Source organism: Chlorocebus sabaeus, chromosome 11 (genome assembly GCF_047675955.1).
Source record: "Chlorocebus sabaeus isolate Y175 chromosome 11, mChlSab1.0.hap1, whole genome shotgun sequence".
Taxonomy (NCBI): Eukaryota; Metazoa; Chordata; class Mammalia; order Primates; family Cercopithecidae; genus Chlorocebus; species Chlorocebus sabaeus.
This window is the reverse complement of record NC_132914.1, coordinates 77,009,880-77,028,658: the sequence shown is the minus strand read 5'-3', so window position 1 is coordinate 77,028,658 and position 18,779 is coordinate 77,009,880. Positions and strand designations below refer to the sequence as shown.

Sequence of the window (18,779 nt, the reverse complement as noted above, 5' to 3'; positions counted from 1 at the left end):
CCCTGGAAAGGTAGTCTATTTCTTTAAAATTTTTAGATATTTACATTTTTTACTAAGACATTAACCTATTTAGTGAAAGTGTTTTATCCTGAAACTGTAAACCATAATTTTAAATATATTATCTGCAAACTTATTGTTTCCAATTTAAGGACTGATCAGCTTTAAAAATTCTTTTTTCTTTTCCTTAAAAAATAAAATAAACACAGTTTCCAACCACAGCTACAAAAATTTCTCCCAAAGAAGAAGAGAGAAAAGATGAGTCTCCTGCAACTTGGAGGTTAGGACTTAGAAAGACGGGCAGCTATGGTGCACTTGCTGAAATCACAGCATCTAAAGAGGGTCAGAAAGAAAAAGATACTGCAGGTGTTACACGTTCAGCTTCAAGTCCCAGACTTTCCTCCTCTTTGGATAATAAAGAAAAGGTAATCTATTTCACAGTCTGGTTTCTGTGAAAACTCATGATTTCTTTTCCAGGAACATTAAATCTGGTAGATTGTCTGCTAGTTATCTTTAGATCTAGGTATCAAGTTAATTAACCTTAATGAATTACATAAGACAAATGTAATTTATACAGAATTATAAGTACTGGAAAGATCAGATGTATTTGCCTAAAACATAAATTATGGGACTATACTCAGTTAAAGGAATCTATTATCTTACTTGAGAATTTATAATAGAACTGTGTTAAGGAGCAGGCTTATTTTGTTTATTATGATTCAAGAAGCTTTCTGAAGTTTAAAAAACATAGGAATACATTTATTCTAGAATGTTAGTATACTCGTAAGTTACATTCAGTATCTGAAAAAAAAAAAAAAAAACCCAGATTTTTCATCTACCATATTACAAGCAACTTTGTCTTAGTGAGTAAATTTAATAACTCTATTTTGAGAGGTGGTATTAATATTGCATTATTTAGGGTGTACCACAGTTTATTCATACTAGTATTTATTTCTACAGCATATTCAGCGCTTGGACTATTTTTTGCCCATACAGTTTTCTTTCTCTACTTAGAAGTGTTTCCTTGTATCAGAAATTCAGATGAAATTGCTCCTCAAGTAATTCTAATATTTTTGCTTTTTTATCAATTTTTTGTGCAATTGGTTTCCAGGTATTTTATGCCAGCTTACTAGGAATGTATCAGAGTGTCATTGTCACTACACACTGTTAGCCATATTTGGATAAATATAATGTAAATAATATTTGTTTTGACTATTTTGATGTATTTGAGAGCACTCATTATCAAGGTTCTGAATAGCTTGTATAATATAAGTGCTTGAGGCCTCTCAGTGAACCATATTTGAAACTTTATTTCTGTGGAAGAATTTCAGCTTATGACACAGTATTACTTTAATCTGCTATAGAAGTTTTAGAAAAAGTCATTAAAATGTGGAGGAATTTTTTTCCTTAGTTAAAATGTTATCTGATTCTAGACTAAAAGAGAAAGAAAACTACTTTGAACAGACTGATTATTGACTGACATTAATTTTAGAGTTTAGGAATTTCTGAAATACTGTAAACTATGATAGGTATGTAATTATACATTATTGAATAACCTTTTCTTAATACTTTTAGCATTGTCTATAGTCAGTACACAAATTAATTTTTACTTGTTTCTCTGTTGTGTAGGAGAAAGATAGTAAAGGAACTAGGCTTGCATATGTTGCACCTACAATACCAAGACGACTAGCCAGTACATCTGACATTGAAGAGAAAGAAAACAGGTGAGTTTATTTTTATTTGCTTTATGCATTCACTATAAAATCTTTATTATCTAGCATGAGAGTTAATACATGAGCATTGCAATTATGTGTGGATATGTATTGTGGGAAGAGATAGAGGGTATTCCTGAAGGAGAAAATACCAACTACATAGTCCTGAGGAGGTGCAGACTTAGTATGTTCATGAAATAGCAAAGAAGTTGTGGCTGGAACAGAGTGAGGGGAAAGTGGGAGGAGATAGGTCGCAAACTAAGTTCTCTAAATATTTGGAACATTTAGGAAAGGGGAAAGAAGAAGGGAAGGAAAGCCTGACTTAATCATTTTAGTTTGTTTTAAATATTTTTATTTAAATATTTTAGTTTGTTTCTTCCTATTTTTCAGCTTATAGAATTTGAATTTTTTTTTTTTTTTTTTTTTTTGGGACAGAGTCTCACTCTCACTCATGCTGGAATGCAGTGGCGCAATCTCGGTTCACTGCAACCTCCACCTCTCGGGTTCAAGCAGTTCTCTGCCTCAGTCTCTCAAGTAGCTGGGGTTACAGGCACCTGCCACAACGCCCGGCTAATTTTTGTATTTTTCGTAGAGACGGGGTTTCACCATCTTGGCCAGGCTTGTCTTGAACTCCTGACCTCGTGATCCACCCGCCTCGGCCTCTCAAAGTGCTGGGTTACAGGCGTGAGCCACCGTGACTGGCCAAGAACTTTTTAATATACTTGTAATCATGTTATCATATCCAGCTTTTGATTTTTTTCCCCTAAGATCTCATAAGCAATGTTTTATGTTAATATATATTTTTAATAAGCATTGTTTTTTATTGGCACGTAGTATACTATGAAGTAGATCTTCTGCGGTTAAAGTAAGCATCTCCCCTACTTTATATTTTGTGATCAAAAAGTATATTTCTGTAAATACCTGAATTTTCCCCCTATACTTAGGGGAAAAATTATACCTTAGGGTATAATCTTAGTACTGAAATTATTTTATCTTCTTGATAAATATTCCCAAGTGTCCTCCCAAAGGTTTTTGCCAGTTTCAGCTTATATTAATATTTGCTGGTGTATAGCCTTTTTAATCCCATTTTAAAATTATCTACCAGAATCTGAAGGGTGTTCTTTTAACAGAGATTCTTCAAGTTTGCGAACAAGTAGTTCATATACAAGGAGAAAATGGGAAGATGATCTTAAAAAAAATAGCTCAATTAATGAAGGATCAACTTATCATAAAAGGTAATAATATTATTCTTAAGTGGTTTTTATTTATTCATTTATAAAAATATGAGGCAATTTGGAGCCCTCAGTTTAACATCATTTTAAACAAATATGTGTTTTTATTAAATTATGAGATTTTGTTGTTTAAAACTTACTCTAAACACAGGATATATATTTAAAGATGGGTGATAATTTGTTCTTATGCCTTTCTAGTATATAATTAAGCTTCAAATATTATGAAATGTTTTTTAGATTGTTACATATTTAAAAGGAACTCCTTTAGAAGGAACTCCTTGACTAACAATTTAAACAGGCCAGTGTCTTAATTGATCTGGTTGTCATTGTTGATCTGGAAAGATTTGCCTTGCCCTAGAACTCAGAGCTATGGAAATGCTTTCAATTGGAATGTTGGTAGTATCATGTTGAAGAGGAAAAAAAGCCCTATAAACAATTTCTTTACTAAAAGCAACCAAAAAGAAGAGTAAAATGTGAACAAGTTTCATGTGGGCATTGGTTACTTCCGAGGTATCTGACCCATTGCTGAAATAATTTTCTTCAAAAAATGTCAACGTCTTGTTTTCCGTGGGTAATACAAAACCAAAGTGTGTTTTTCAGGCTCAGCCTGGCATGACCATATGGTGTGGAATAGTTTCAAAAATGTGAAATAGCAGATCATTGTCTTGCTGAGAAAGTTGGGAGGAGGCACTAAAATGATACACTACCAAATTAGTGAAATTGTCTAAACTCTAGCAAGTCGTAGATGCAACTCTTGGTGCTGGAGCTGGTGGTGTATTTAGGAACACAGTTTTTAATTTTTTTCTAGCCTTGTAATTTGTATACTGTATAGACATTAACTCTAGAATACACATACAAACACATCCTATATAGATATGACTCTTTTGTTTAGTTGCTCCTTTGGTAGAAGACAAGATGATTTGATTAGTTCTAGTGTTCCAAGCACCACATCAACACCAACAGTTACCTCTGCAGCTGGGCTTCAGAAAAGCCTGCTTTCCAGCACAAGCACTACTACAAAGATTACAACGGGTTCTTCCTCAGCAGGCACACAAAGCAGGTAAGTCACAGATACATTTTGTGCTCAGGTCTACTGTGTGCTTATGTATGTGCATGCGTTTTTGTTTAGAAGATTGTGGGGCTCTGGATTTTCTCATTTATCTTGTTAAATTTATTCGCAAACAAAGATTGGTTCAACATGAGGCAGTTATGCATGTCTGGGGGAAAAAGTTCCTGAACAATGAACTTTCCTTGAATTAGACTGCTTAAAATGTAAATTTCTCTCTTTGACAACTCTGGGAGAGCTTTTTGGTTCGTAATTTAAGGATGTCTCACCTTATGTTTTAAAAAAATCCATCCCTGTAGTCATGTGTTTTCAGCTGCTAGAAAGTGCTTTCGTTGTTTAGCTGTTTTCCTTTTCTCTTTTTTGTGTTGCTGCTTATGATGCTATAGTACCTCAAATCGTTTGTGGGCTGAGGATAGTACTGAAAAAGAAAAGGACAGTGTTCCTACGGCAGTGACCATTCCTGTTGCTCCAACTGTTGTAAATGCTGCAGCTTCTACCACAACCCTGACTACAACTACTGCTGGCACTGTTTCCTCCACAACAGAGGTCAGGGAGAGACGCAGGTGTGTAAAGGTCATAACAGTACTGCTGATATATCTTGCCCAGTGATCAAAGTTGTTTTTTTGTTTTGAAAAAGATCTTGTGAGGTTGATGACCATCTCTCCAGTAGAGTAATAAATGAAATACCCTGTCAGCTCAGAACTAAATACAACTAGCAATTATTTGTATTTAGGCTTTGTGATCCATCTCTGACAGAAGTAATATTTTTTTGTTTAAAGTCAGTGAGCAAGACAGTTGTTTTCTTACTTAAACATTTTAGTTTCTAAGGTGGTTTTATTTCAAAAAATTTTTTTGATGAACTGAACACACAACACACGGAAAATTAAATGCAACATGACAAAAACAGGTTTTATCATTCTTTTCATTGTTTCCTCCATTAAGAAATTTGAAGAATGTTGAACTGTTTAGTTCCTGTTGATTTTGAGAATTTTATATGAAGATTCTCTTGGTAAGGAAAGACTTCTGTGCATAAGTGTAAGCCAGATAATTTTAAGTGTGTTGAATACATTCATTTAGTTTTGTCTCTGATACATAGAAAGCACTTATTATTTAGATTTTTTTCAAAGAGTTTGAATTTATTTTGTGTGCTTAAATATTTTTAAAACATTGCTCAATTCTTTCTGTTGCCGCCTATTGGCATGGAATCATAGATGTACAAAGGAGCTTACTATCTTTTGGGATTTCCTTGCTTTACCAAAGGAAACAGACCCAGAGATAATATGTGACTATTTTACTTTTGTATGGTTTATTGGTGTGAGGGCTGAGGCTCGCCCCAAGATTGCAGGAAAAGTAGTTCAGTTCTTTCTGCTATATTATGCATAGTCCCTACCTTTTTTTTCCTCTTGAAAAAAAAAAAAGAAAACCTTAGGAAACCAAATGTCAGCCTTATTTTTATATTTTATTCTTGCAAAATTAAATTATGTAACTAATTTTTTTTTTACTAAAATGCTGACCAAATTAACTTTGATTTATTTCTGTCACATAGTAGTTACATACAGAGTTTTTTTTCTCTGTTGCCAAGTGAAGTGCCTGGCCTGTAGTAGTAATGGCCTCACAGTAATATTTGTGTTTGAATATGTGAAAAGTAATAAGTTAGTGTTAACTTTTTCTTGTATCATTGCATGTTTAGTTTTTGTCTATATTTAGGTTTTGTTTGTACTTCTATCTATGATGAAATTTAGTGGTACTTTTATAATGCCACTGCAAGTGGTGGTTTGTGATTTGAGTACCAATATAAGTCATATTATATTTTAATTATTCTTCCCCTTTTTCCTATAAACTTAAGTCAGTTTTAGGTTGTTGTAGTGCTCTCAGTAAGACCATAGAGCCAACAGAAATTAGTATCCATCATTTAAGTTTGAGGGGTTTACTTTTTTTGTTGGTGGGGTTGGGAGGGGTTGTTGAAAGGAAGAAGGATCAGAAGTTCTTGGTTTCTTAACTCCTTACTCTGCCTTGATTCTTAAGGTTAGAATTATCTTTGAGTCAGAATCTCTTCTGTTAAATGAAGTGTTTGATTTATATTTTTAACTTCTAGAATCTTTTCTATCTCTAGCATTCAGTGCTTTTGAAAATTTCTCCAGTGACAAAACCTAATAAATGTCTCCCCAGAATCATCAATTGTTTCAGAACAAATTATGATTCTTAACCCACAGATTGTTTATTCTGCTGAAGAGAATTGAGTTTTGACTTTTAGAATTAGTCCTAATTAGTTTTAATGGAAGACATTGAAGATTGAAAATTAAACACTTGGATATATTTTTAAACACAACATATTCTAATTGTGTAAGAAAAAAATGTGTCTGGTGACATTTTTTGTGGTCTATATTATGGAGGTTTTTTGTCTTACCTTGTTTCAGTGATGTTTGCAGTGATATCAGTGTTTGTGTTTTGTTCCATGTGAAATAATTGTTTGCAATCTTGAATACATTGTTGGCCTCTTCTGTTTGTCTTTTATTTAAATTTCATCAATGGTTCTGAAATGTATATGATTTAAAATTTGCCTTAAAAATGTATATATGGTAATTTGAGAATATACTGTGGCTAAAACAACAACAACAAAAAAGTCAACACAGGTATACTATTTGGGTTGCTCAGAAAATGGTAAGCATCTAAGGAATAAAATTATATACCCTGTATAGTTCTAAGAAAGAGATGCAGTAGGTAAGGTCAGTGTGATATAGCAATGATAAAGGCAACAGTGGGGTTTGGTGGGTATATTCTACCATCTTTTAATGATCAGCTCTTTGCAATTAAAAGTACATAAAATATATAAATTATTTTTCTTCTCTATGTCGTATTCTTAGAGGTCTGCTCTAGATAGGTACCCCAAAGGAGGAGAAAGGAACTCAATATTAGATGGTAATTATCAAATAAAGGAAATGTGTTTATATTACAAATTGATAAGCTGTATTTTTATGCTAATTTGGGATGAATGTCACATGGAAAATTAAAATTATCTGCAGGTGCAGATTTTTATAAGTCTTTCAATTAGTAACTTTAATCTCCCTAACCTTCATATGTGAAATCAGGTATGATAGCTTTATTGACTTTTGTGGCAATTTGAAACTATTGAAAAGGAATCCAGGTTCATTGGGAGAGATTGTAATGGTTGATAGTACTGTTTGCCACGGTAATAAAAAGAGCCAAGTGTCAATGCAAATTTCTCTGTTATAAACTAAATATGAAACATTTGACTGTAATCAAATCTGACAGTAGTTCACGTTCATGTTTAGTTTTAGAGCAGCTCATGAAATACTAAAGTGATAACATGCACCCTATCTGTCTTGCTGTGAACTTTTATTTTTTTCCAAGACAGGATCTCGGTCACCCAGGCTATGTGTGGTTGTATGATGATAGTTTCTGCAGCCATGACCTCCTGGGTTCAAGGGATCCTCTCACCTCAGCCTCCTGAGTAGCTGGGACTACAGGTGTGCCATCACACCGAGCTAATTTTTTAAATTTTTGTAGAGATGGAGTCTCACTATGTTGCCTAGGCTGGTCTCAAACTCCTGGCCTCAAGCAGTCTTCCCACCTTGACCTCCTAATGTGCTGAAATACAGGCATGAGCTACTATACACAGTCTGCTATAAACTTTGTTTAACCAGATTAACTATCACATTTAAGTTTAATCTCCTTTTTTCTTCTCTTCATTTGGTAGAAGTCTGAAAAGTAATAAATTGCGTAGGGCCAGTAGGTACATACTTAAATTAAATGAATGAATGGAAAAAATAGCCATTGGACATTTTCCAGGCTGATGTTCTTAGGAGCACTTTTCTATATTTACTGGATGTGCCACAAAATGGGTCGGGGTGGAGGATCCTCTATTTAAATGGTCTTGGGAAATACTGAGTTAAGCCAAGTTAATACAGGTTACATTTCTCATTATATCACAGACCTCTTATGTTATTGTGGTTTTCTTAGAGAAGGTTAGAATATGTAGCATTTCCCTAATTTATACAACCGTTTTTTGTAACAAGCCCAAGCCCCTCTTATATCCTAGAATTAATGTTCTTAAATTTTAATAACAAGATTATTAGTTATTCTCTTACTCCTTTTGAATTACTTGTCCCAGGAAACTCACTATAATAGTTATAAAAACATAGTATTTCATATCTAAATAAAATTAAAGTCAAAGTATAATAGTGATGGAATTTTCATCTTAATATAAGTTTATTGGATATCCCATTCAAGTAAAACTCCATTTTGTGAATTTCTTGACTTAGCTACAAATGTAATTATGTAGAAACAGCAAGAAGAACCAGTTCTCGGAACTAATTTTAAGCAATAAGTAAGAGTTAATTGATGAAATTGAGGCAACTAAGATCTTGCGTGAGAAATTACCTGGTCATCTTAGGGTTAATTATCTAAGGAGGTGAATGCTAAGAATAGTATCATATATTCTACTTTTAGAGAAGCAGTTTCCAAAAATTTCGGGGTTGTAGAAAGAAATATGATTTCCTTATAAATATAAAAGTAATGAGGGTTCTCAAAAGAGTTTTGAAAATTGGTAGATGATTCTGTGGATGTTTGAAGATGTGCTATACTTGCTGAACTGAGAGCTTTAAAGGACACAGAGAAAAGGCATAAAACCCACAGTAAATTCAGAGGTTTATTATGATTGTATGAATAGTGTTAGGATAAAAAAATGAATTACACATTGAGAAGAATGCTAAAGCTAACAAAAGAAAGAGTCTTTTTTTGAGACAGAGTTTTTCTCTAGTTGCCCAGGCTGGAATGCAATGGCACAATCTCAGCTTACCACAACCTCCACCTCCCGGGTTCAAGCAGTTCTCCTGCCTCAGCCTCCTGAGTAGCTGGGATTACAGGCATGCACCACCAAGCCCAGCTACTTTTGTATTTTTAGTAGAGATGGGGTTTCTCCATGTTGGTCAGGCTGGTCTCGAACTCCTGACCTCAGGTGATCTGCCTGCCTCGGCCTCCCAAAGTACTGGGATTACAGGCATGAGCCACCGTGCCCGGCCAAGAAAGAGCCTTTTTTAAAAGTAGCATTTGAGCTGGCGTGGTGACTCACGCCTGTAATCCCAGCACTTTGGGAGGCCGAGGTGGGCGGATCACAAGATCAGGAGATCGACACCATCCTGGCTAACAGGGTGAAACCCCTTCTCTACTGAAAATACAAAAAAATTAGCTGGGCTTGGTGGCGGGCGCCTGTAGTCCCAGCTACTCGGGAGGCTGCGGCAGGAGAATGGCGTGAACCTGGAAGGCGGAGCTTGCAGTGAGCCGATATCATGCCCCAGCACTCCAGCCTGGGCCACAGAGTGAGACTCCCTCTCAAAAAAAAAAAAAGGGGCAGCATATGAATAAAGAAAACTCACTAGATCATTGCCTGGGGTTTTAAGAGGGGAATACATGGAATAAACTTCATAAATTTAAACAGCATAGAAGATAGAGATGCAGTTGACCCTTGAGCATTGCAAGTTCAAGGAGTGCTGACTCCCTGTGCAGTCAAAAATTTGCATGTAACTTTTGAATCCCCCAAATCTAAATTAATAGCCTACCATTGACTGCAAGCCTTACCAATAACATAAGCGGTTGATTAGCACATATATTGTATGTTACATATATACTCTATTCTTACTATAAAGTAAGCTAGAGAAAAGAATGTTATTAAGATACTCATAAGGAAGAAAAATATATTTACTAATTAAATGGAAGTGGATCATCACAAAGGTCAGAATTCTCTTCATCCTCACATTGAGGAGGAAGAGGAGGGATTAGTCTTGCTGTCTCAGAGGTGGTGGAGGGGGTAGGAGGAGGCAGAAGAGACAGGCACACTTGGTGTTACTTTCATGTATGGACCTGCACAGTTCAAACCTGTGGCGTTCAGCAGTCAACTGTACTCTACTTCTGTAAGTGTTCTCTGAGAAGTGTGAGCTAGGTGGTGTAATTGGATGAAGCGTTAATGATTGGACTTCCCAAGAAATATTGATTATCAGAGGAAAGGCTTTATGTTGTGTTGCAGAGCTCTGTCATATCCTTGCTTGTTTGACTTTAATTATTTAATTTTTTTTTTTTTTTTGAGATGGAGTCTCAACTCTGTCACCCAGGCTGTGTGGTGGTGCAATCTCAGCTGACTGCAACCTTGATCTCCAGGATCAGGTGATCCTTTCATCTCAGCATCAAGAGTAACTGGGAGTACTGACATGTGCCACATGCCTGGCTAATTTTTCTATTTTTTTGTAGCGACAGGTTTCCTCATGTTTCCCAGGCTGGGCTCGAATTCCTGGGCTCAAGCAGTCAGCCTTCTTCGGCCTTCCAATGTGCTAGGATTACAGGCATGACCTATGACACCCAGCCTTGTTTAACTTTTGACACAGATTACATGCTTTTGAAAAGGTACATACCCCGTGACAAGAGGAAACATAGGCTTAAATTTATAAGAAGAAATTTAGTGGCGATAAATGCCAAGACCTGTTCTTTATAACAGAAAATCAGTTACTCAAGAGTAACATGCTGATTTAAAAGCTGTTTATATATAAAAAACACTTGAATTTTTTAGAGCAAAGTATGAACAATAACATGTTGTCTGACATAAGCGTCATTAGTAAAAGCACACTGACAAGAATGCAGGGAGACTGGGTGCGGTGGCTCACGCCTTTAAGCCCAACACTCTGGGAGGCCAAGGCAGGCAGATCACTTGAGGTCAGGAGTTCGAGACCAACCTGGCCAACATGGTTGAAACCCCGTCTTCACTAAATATAAAAAATTAGTCAGGCGTGGTGGTATGCGCAGGTCGTCCCAGCTACTGGGGAGGCTGAGGTGAGAGAATCACTTGAACGCCTCTGCACTCCAGCCTGGGCGACAGAGCGAAACTTTGTCTCAAAAAAAAAAAGAAAAAAAAAGATTTAGAAAGGAATTTGATACCTGTCTTCCAATGTTTGAAAATACTGTAGGTAGAGAAGAAATTAAAGCCCCTTTTAGTAGGTCATTAAATAAGATGCTTAGATTACCACTTTTGGGGGATGTTTTCAGGGCTGGAGAAGAGGATCTTCCTCGGTTAAAAACAGACAAAAAATTTACTCCTTATCCATTCTGGTTAATTGGGCTAAATGAAATCTTTCTATTTCTTTCAGTAGAGCTAAAATTTTTAATCTTCAATTCTCTAAATCCTTTTTAAAAATGTGGTTTCATCTTAAAATTAAATTACATTATTTTTTAAAATGTAGTTAGGAAGTTAAAATGTGATACTAAAATATAATTATTAAAATATAACTAGTTCCAATCTAAAAAGAAATTATCTGATTGCATTATTGAATTTCAAAGACCATTTTCTGAAGACTTTTCCTTAAAACTTATTAAAATACTAAACCCGTATGTTTTATTCATATACATTGATAGATATTTACATTCACAGTTATTGCATTTACAACTAACGGTTTTTTTAATCTATTACTGTAGATCATACCTCACTCCTGTTAGGGATGAAGAGTCTGAATCCCAAAGAAAAGCAAGATCTAGACAAGCAAGACAATCTAGAAGATCAACACAGGTATAGTTAATGTAATTAATATATAAAACTTACATAAGTAGCATATAAAACATATATACAGACACACACGTAAAACAAGTTACCTTTCTCTTTTTCACTTTGTTGTGAAAATATTGATGTCAGCATATAGTGTGAGTAAATCCTCAAAAGGTAAAGGTTACTCATAGCCTTTTGTACGGTTACACTGTTACTATTATATTTCATCTAATTAGCATATGCCTTTGTGTCTTTTTGAGTATTTTATCCTTATTCCTAATACAGTGTGTGGCACTGAGTATTTGGTTAGAATAATCATATATGATGTCTAATAACTATTTAAAAAGTTCTTTATTTGGAAGTTGTGGGCAGAGAATAGGGTCTTATATTAGGTATATTAAACAGCTAATGTGCAAGTATGAAAAAAATGTCATTCAGGTTGGTGATCTCCTTACCTCCATTTTGCCATTCTAATTATGCTATATATGATGCACACTTTTGTGTCTTTCTACTTTTCCACAGTTAGGAAGGTCCACAGTCCAGATTCAGCTGTCTGTCCTTACCATTACTTAGCTTTCAAGCTGAACTATTTGCTAGGGCCTTAATATACTTTTTCTGCCTATACTTTTCACTTCTTGAAATCTAACCTGTTCTTCAAGGTCAAATCTTGAAAAATTTATCGAAATCTCTTTTAAGCCTTAGCAATTGTCGTGCATGTATATATAGATATATATACACATATATATACACACAGAGAGACATATATAAACATAAATATTTATAATATAATATGCAAACAGTATATATATTGGCTATTCTTCCCTACTTTGAGCTTGTGGGGAACATTTATATGCATAGAGTATCCAGTACCTATCATTGTGCTTGCTAATGGTGATTCTTCATAGAATGAATGTAACTTGCTGTTTCCATTTGCAAACCAATTCTAAACACGCATATTTGACTTTTAATGCATTTGTATGTGATATATGTATTTCTAAAATATTCCTTTGAACAAGCTTTAATGCATCTCATAATTATATTGATCTTTTTGTGTGTGCAGGGAGTGACATTAACTGATCTTCAAGAAGCTGAGAAAACCATAGGAAGAAGTCGTTCTACCCGAACCAGAGAACAAGAAAATGAAGAAAAAGAAAAAGAGGAAAAAGAAAAACAAGATAAAGAGAAACAAGAAGAAAAGAAGGAGTCAGAAACATCTAGAGAAGACGAATATAAACAAAAATACTCCAGAACGTATGATGAGGTAACAGTATATCAAAAACACACTTAAGTCAAATGGTATGAATAGTCCTTATGATCCTCAACATACAAGAGATTTATATACCAACAAACCATATACAAAATACTGTAAAGGATTTTAGCTGGAAATTTGAATTACTTTGGCATGATTAGAACACTACTTTTTCTTTGAAATGAAGTTTTAAGTATTTTATATGTTTTTAATTGTGTTTAGTGTTTCAAATGGTTTTGATCTTAATGTTTCACAGACTTACCAGCGTTATAGGCCAGTATCAACTTCAAGTTCAGCCACTCCATCCTCTTCACTTTCTACTATGAGCAGTTCACTCTATGCTTCAAGTCAACTAAACAGGCCAAATAGTCTTGTAGGCATAACTTCTTACTCCAGAGGAATAACAAAAGAAAATGAAAGAGGTAAGAATAGCAAATTTTGAAAACACTTTGCTTTCTTCATATAATCCCTTGGATTAGGGTTTCCTAAATAGTAATTCAACAGAAAAGGAACAGCATCCTAACTTGTGATTCATTGAACCTAAACAGAAAGAATATGAAGGTTGAGAGTGAGAAAACTAGAAAACAGAAATAGAAAATAATATGGCCTGCAGTTGATATTAATATTTTTATAACCTAATATTTCACAAAAATCTTCACGTCCACCTGCAAAGAAAAGTTAATATAGAACTGGTGGGTGACTATTTCTAGAAGCAATTTATTACTGTAGTACTTTTCAGATGCTTCAAGCTATTTCTTGCCTACTGTGTAGATCATATCATTTAAATAGTTTTTGTGAAATTATTGTAAACTGAAATTACTAAATACATGTAATGATCTCACTAAAACACATTTTGTATGCTTATTTCTTGAAAAATACATTTCTCTCAACTATATATTGGCATATTGATACTCATTATTACCATTTCCCATTATTTTATATAAACTTTCTATTTAAATTCTGAGTAATTCCTACTTTAAACCAGAGATAAGTACTAAATAAAATTACTTTTAGTTATAGGCATTTTATATTTTAAAGCCTAAATCTTACAGTATTAGTCATGATAATATCAGTAATAATGTAGAATAAACACCAGAAAATAAAGTTTATTCCCAATTTCCAGCTATATATCTTCTTATATTGATCATTGAGATATTTCAGTTCTTTAAACTGCTATATGTGAGGCCTGCATCGTGTTTGTAAAAATGTTGAACCAACATTTAATATTAGAGATACTCACTTCAAACTTAAGATTTTTGTCATTTCTTGAAAAGTTGACAGATCTGGCAACACTGGATCTGTATTCTCAACAATTGGCTGGAGCTAAGCAGTAGCAGCTGCCTATCTTCCATTCCCCTGGATAGTCCCCTGGCCCATTTTACCCATTGTTTTTACAATTACCTTGCAAAATATTGTCAAGATATATTGCTATATTGTGGTTTATTGCAATCCTTAACAGAGGGAGAAAAAAGAGAAGAGGAAAAAGAAGGAGAAGATAAATCACAATCTAAATCAATTAGAGAACGACGGCGACCAAGAGAGAAAAGAAGATCTACAGGAGTTTCATTTTGGACACAAGATGTGAGAATCTATTAAATTACATTATTTGATAGTATTCTTTTTTTTTTTTTTTTTTTTGATACGAGTCTCTCTCTGTCACCCCAGCTGGCGTGCAGTTGCGCGATCTTGACTCACTGCAAGCTCTGCCTCCCGGATTCACGCCATTCTCCTGCCTCAGCCTCCCAAGTAGCTGGGACTACAGGTGCACCCCACCACACCTGGCTAATTTTTTTATTTTTTAGTAGAGGCGGGGTTTCACTGTGTTAGCCAGGATGGTCTCGATCTCCTGACCTTGTGATCTGCCCACCTCGGCCTCCCAAAGTGCTGGGATTACAGGCGTGAGCCACTGCACCCAGCAGTGGTATTCTTAATGTGTCCAAAAGTACATACTAACAATTTCTTATATGCCTTAGATTATATATTCCTTAAATCATCACAGTGTTTTCTGAGTTGAGTTGTTAAATAAGAAAAATTATTTTTAAGGATAGTTAACTACTTACATTGTTGGTACTACTTAAAAGGAGTAGTTCTGACCTAATTATGGAATAGAAATAATAATGTCTGAAGCTCAGAGTGTGTGTATTGATTATTTTATAATAGCTAAACTGCTCCTTTACTTGTAAAAACATCTTTTAAGAATATCTAAGGAGTCTATTTAAATTTCATTTTCATAAATATCATTATAAGATCTACATTACAGATTACTTCCATCTCAAGGCATGCTAAATAGAAACAGTGCTTTGCTTATCAAATTACAACAGTCTTGTAAAAATTAATGTTTTTTTCCTGATCCTTGAATGTAGGCCTGACATTGCTATTCATTGATTTTGTGTCCATTTTCTAAAAAATAAACTTTTTATTGAAGTATGGCATGTTCAGAAATATAACTCATACATGTATAGCTTAATGAATTAGCACAATGGGAGCATATCTATGTAATCACCACTCAGAATGATGAATAAAAGCAGCAGTGTAGATTGCCCCCATGTTCTCCCTCTCAATCCCTATTCTCATTTTCAGAGTTAGCTAGTATCCTGATTTCTGACACCGTGGTTAACTATGCCTGTTTTTGAAGAGCATATGACTAGAACTATAAATCTTATAACTCAGTGTTATGTTTATAAGATATATCTGTGCTATTGTATGTAGCAGTACATTTACTTCTATTGTTATAAAAATATTTTTTTAAAGAAAATTTCTAACTGTCCATTCTTTCACTGAAAACATGGAATCAGCTGTCTTCCTGTTAAACTGACCCATCTCTCACTGTATGTTCCTCTTTATCTCTTAATATTATATCTTACCTTAAATTCTGCTTTTTTGAAAAGCTTTCTTTGATTATCTTTGTATAATATATATTTTCCATTATTTTCAATTTATTTGTGTTTTTTTAATAAACATATTTAGGTCAACTTTTTTCTGAACATTTTTTTAATTACAGTGTTTTAGTCCATTTTCATTTTACTTAATTACTAATTAATTAATTAAATGTACCACAAATAACATTGTCATATGCAGCTTAAAATATATAAAGAGCTAAGGCATATGAAAACAGTAGCACAAAGATATGGGAAAGTATTAAATGGAGTTCAAGAGTTTTAATATCTTTGCATTGTCCATGCTGTGGACAAAATATATATTCGACTTAATGAATCAAGAGTGCATATGTCTATTTTAAAAAGTTTAAAAAGAGAAGGAAAATCATACATAAATGACAAAGGAAGAACAGATGGGGAAATCAAAAAATAGTTTTCTATTTTTCTTTTGATTTTTAATATAGAAAAGTTAAACATATACTTTATAGAAGTAACAGAATAGTGTGAGGAGCCCTACCCCAAGTATTCATTTTTTCAGCTGAATTCCCACCCTATCACCCAACTCCCATATTATTTAGAAGAAAATCCTAGACGTCCCATTTTATCTACAAACGTCTCAATGTATATTCTAAGAGAAGACTCCCAAAAATTATTTTAAAGAAATAATTTTTGTAATTATTATTAAAATTTCCTACAATAAATTGGCAATCTATTTTTAGAGTGATGAAAATGAACAAGAACAACAATCAGACACAGAAGAGGGATCCAATAAGAAAGAAACTCAGGTAAATACCATTACTTTTTGTATTGAGAAGTATTCATATTTTTTAATAATCCTTTTAAATTGTGTTTTATTATATTTATTCATGCAAAACAGTTATTGCATACTCTACCTACATGCCGGGTATGCAATATCAGTGTTTGCCTGGGGATCAGGATTAAAAGGACTGGGAAGGGTTACAAAATAATGTTTCGGAGGTGATGAAAATGTTCTGGGTCTTGATCCTAGTGGTGGTTTTGTGGATATACAGAACTGCCAAAACTCACCAAATTGTACACTCTAAGTGCATGTAATTTATTGTATGTCATTTAACCTTCGAAGTTAAAAGAAAGAGCAGAAAAAGAAATAGTACCCTTGGCCAAAGGAGAATATCTAAAGGCTACTCAGAAGTAGTGGAAATCCGAAAGTAGTAGGCTCAGATTTTATTTCTGTAGATTTTATTTCAAAATTATGTTCTGGAGAAGATAGGCATCTTTTAACTTTCTTTTACATATATTTAGAAATTTAGAGTCTCCAACAGATTTTTATGTTTAGAATCTAAAAGACATTTTTTTCCTCTCAGTACTGATGAAGGACCTAAAGCAAGTTTGAATGACAAGGCTGCATAGCCAGCAAGGGTTGAAAGTTCCCCCACCCGCTTCCTGATTGTTTGGCTGTGCAGAAAGCTAAAAAATATTTAAAATATTTCTATTCATATGAGGATAGAGCTGAACAACATGAGTTAGTTCTAAACCTGGCATTGTTTAGCCTGAAGTAGCATTCTGGTCATATTAATATTATTTTACTCATTTTGAGTTGAAGTTCCTTAATAGAGCAAACACATTTCTTTTTAGTCAGCAAGGATCTACAGTAACAGGAAGTGAACAAAAGTGGGTTGCCTTTGCTAGGTAACTGTGAACATTATTTTAGGGCCAAGTTTGCCTATTTCCACCCCAAAATTTTATTTTATCTTTAGGTGGCCAGACATTGAGGAGTGAATTGGTTCTGAGGTTACATTATTTGCAGACCTAAAGCTTTAACTGTTAACTAAACTATTTGCTTGTCAGTTATCAGAACTCCCCAATTTACCTATGTCCCTTCTTTATTATATTCTATCAACTTATCCATCATCTTCCTTTCCCAGTAGTACCCTGTAAATTCTCATCTTTCCATGAAAAACAATGGACAGGTAAACAAGAGGGGAGGAAATTAGTAAACCTTCCCTGTCTGACACCTCTCATTGCCTTATCATGCAGACTGCAACCCCCACCAAGCTAGAGTGGAAGGGAGATTATCTAGCTTTTAAAGTTGTAATTTTGAAGCATATTGATGTATATTGTATTTAGTTTTACTGTTAAAATTATATGTGAGATACGTTAAGATGAAGAGGAACATTGTTTCTAAAAAGAAAAGTTTTTTTTTATTTTCAATTTAAGTGTTTTTTGTTTACTTTAAATAGATCTATATTTATTTATATGTTATTCATTACTTATAACTAAAAGAACTCCAACCTATTTAATAGAACAGTCTATTTGTTCTATTAAATAGGTTGGAGTTCTTTTAGTTATAAGTAATGAATAACATATAAATAAATATAACAAATATAAATAACAATATGAAACCTAAGTCAAACTGGATTAAACAAAGAAAATGTACTCCAGTTATATTCTGCAGTCCTTTGTGTCAGCTTCATCCTCAGGCTGATTTATCTCATAGGGATGAGATTATAGTTGGCTTAGGATAGACAGGGCCTATCACTGAACTGTTGCAGCCATTTTGCTACCAACATGGGCTACATGTCATCTCACCTAAACCTAGTAACTGCTACACCATGAGAAAAAGGAAGAATGGATGTAGATAAATAAATAAGATGCAATGTATATGTGTAGATCAATATTTTCTATATTCACATAGATGTTATGTGTCCAGAAAAGGTTGGTTAGATAACAGTGGTTATCTAGAGAATGGAGGGATGAGAAATTACACAGGAACTTTGTATACCATTATATGAACTTACAATACCATAGTCAGAAAGATATTTCTGAATATCATTCTATATGTTTTAATCTTTTTTGTCTTTAAAAGCATATTTTTACTTTGGAAAATTAACCTTAAAATTTGGGGAACAAGGGCATTATGCTAAATGAAATAAGCAAGTTACAAAAAGACAAGAACTATGTGATTCCACTTATTTTGTTTGGGTATCATAGAAACAGAAAGTAGAACCATTGTTGCGAGAGCTAGGAAGAGGAGAACAAAGGAAATTGTTCAATGGATATAGAGTTTTATTTTTACAAGATGAAAAAATTCTAGAGATCTTTTGCACAACAATATGAATATA

The 18,779-nt window shown here is 33.9% G+C and overlaps 1 protein-coding gene across 5 annotated transcripts in view; it reads left to right on the top strand.

Annotated features, from left to right (window-relative positions):
- Positions 1 to 18,779, top strand: part of PPP1R12A (protein phosphatase 1 regulatory subunit 12A) — a 166,675-nt gene that overhangs the window by 129,446 nt on the left and 18,450 nt on the right. For 2 of the 5 annotated variants that reach the window (XM_008004114.3, XM_073020968.1), the window contains exons 10-19: positions 207 to 422; positions 1,627 to 1,721; positions 2,840 to 2,944; positions 3,834 to 4,001; positions 4,394 to 4,570; positions 11,487 to 11,577; positions 12,614 to 12,814; positions 13,059 to 13,224; positions 14,262 to 14,383; positions 16,398 to 16,463. In XM_008004114.3, coding sequence (XP_008002305.1) covers positions 207 to 422; positions 1,627 to 1,721; positions 2,840 to 2,944; positions 3,834 to 4,001; positions 4,394 to 4,570; positions 11,487 to 11,577; positions 12,614 to 12,814; positions 13,059 to 13,224; positions 14,262 to 14,383; positions 16,398 to 16,463 — 1,407 coding nt within the window. The remainder of the gene's footprint in view (positions 1 to 206; positions 423 to 1,626; positions 1,722 to 2,839; positions 2,945 to 3,833; positions 4,002 to 4,393; positions 4,571 to 11,486; positions 11,578 to 12,613; positions 12,815 to 13,058; positions 13,225 to 14,261; positions 14,384 to 16,397; positions 16,464 to 18,779) is intronic. The other 3 variants (XM_008004115.3, XM_008004116.3, XM_008004117.3) reach the window with 3 other exon arrangements.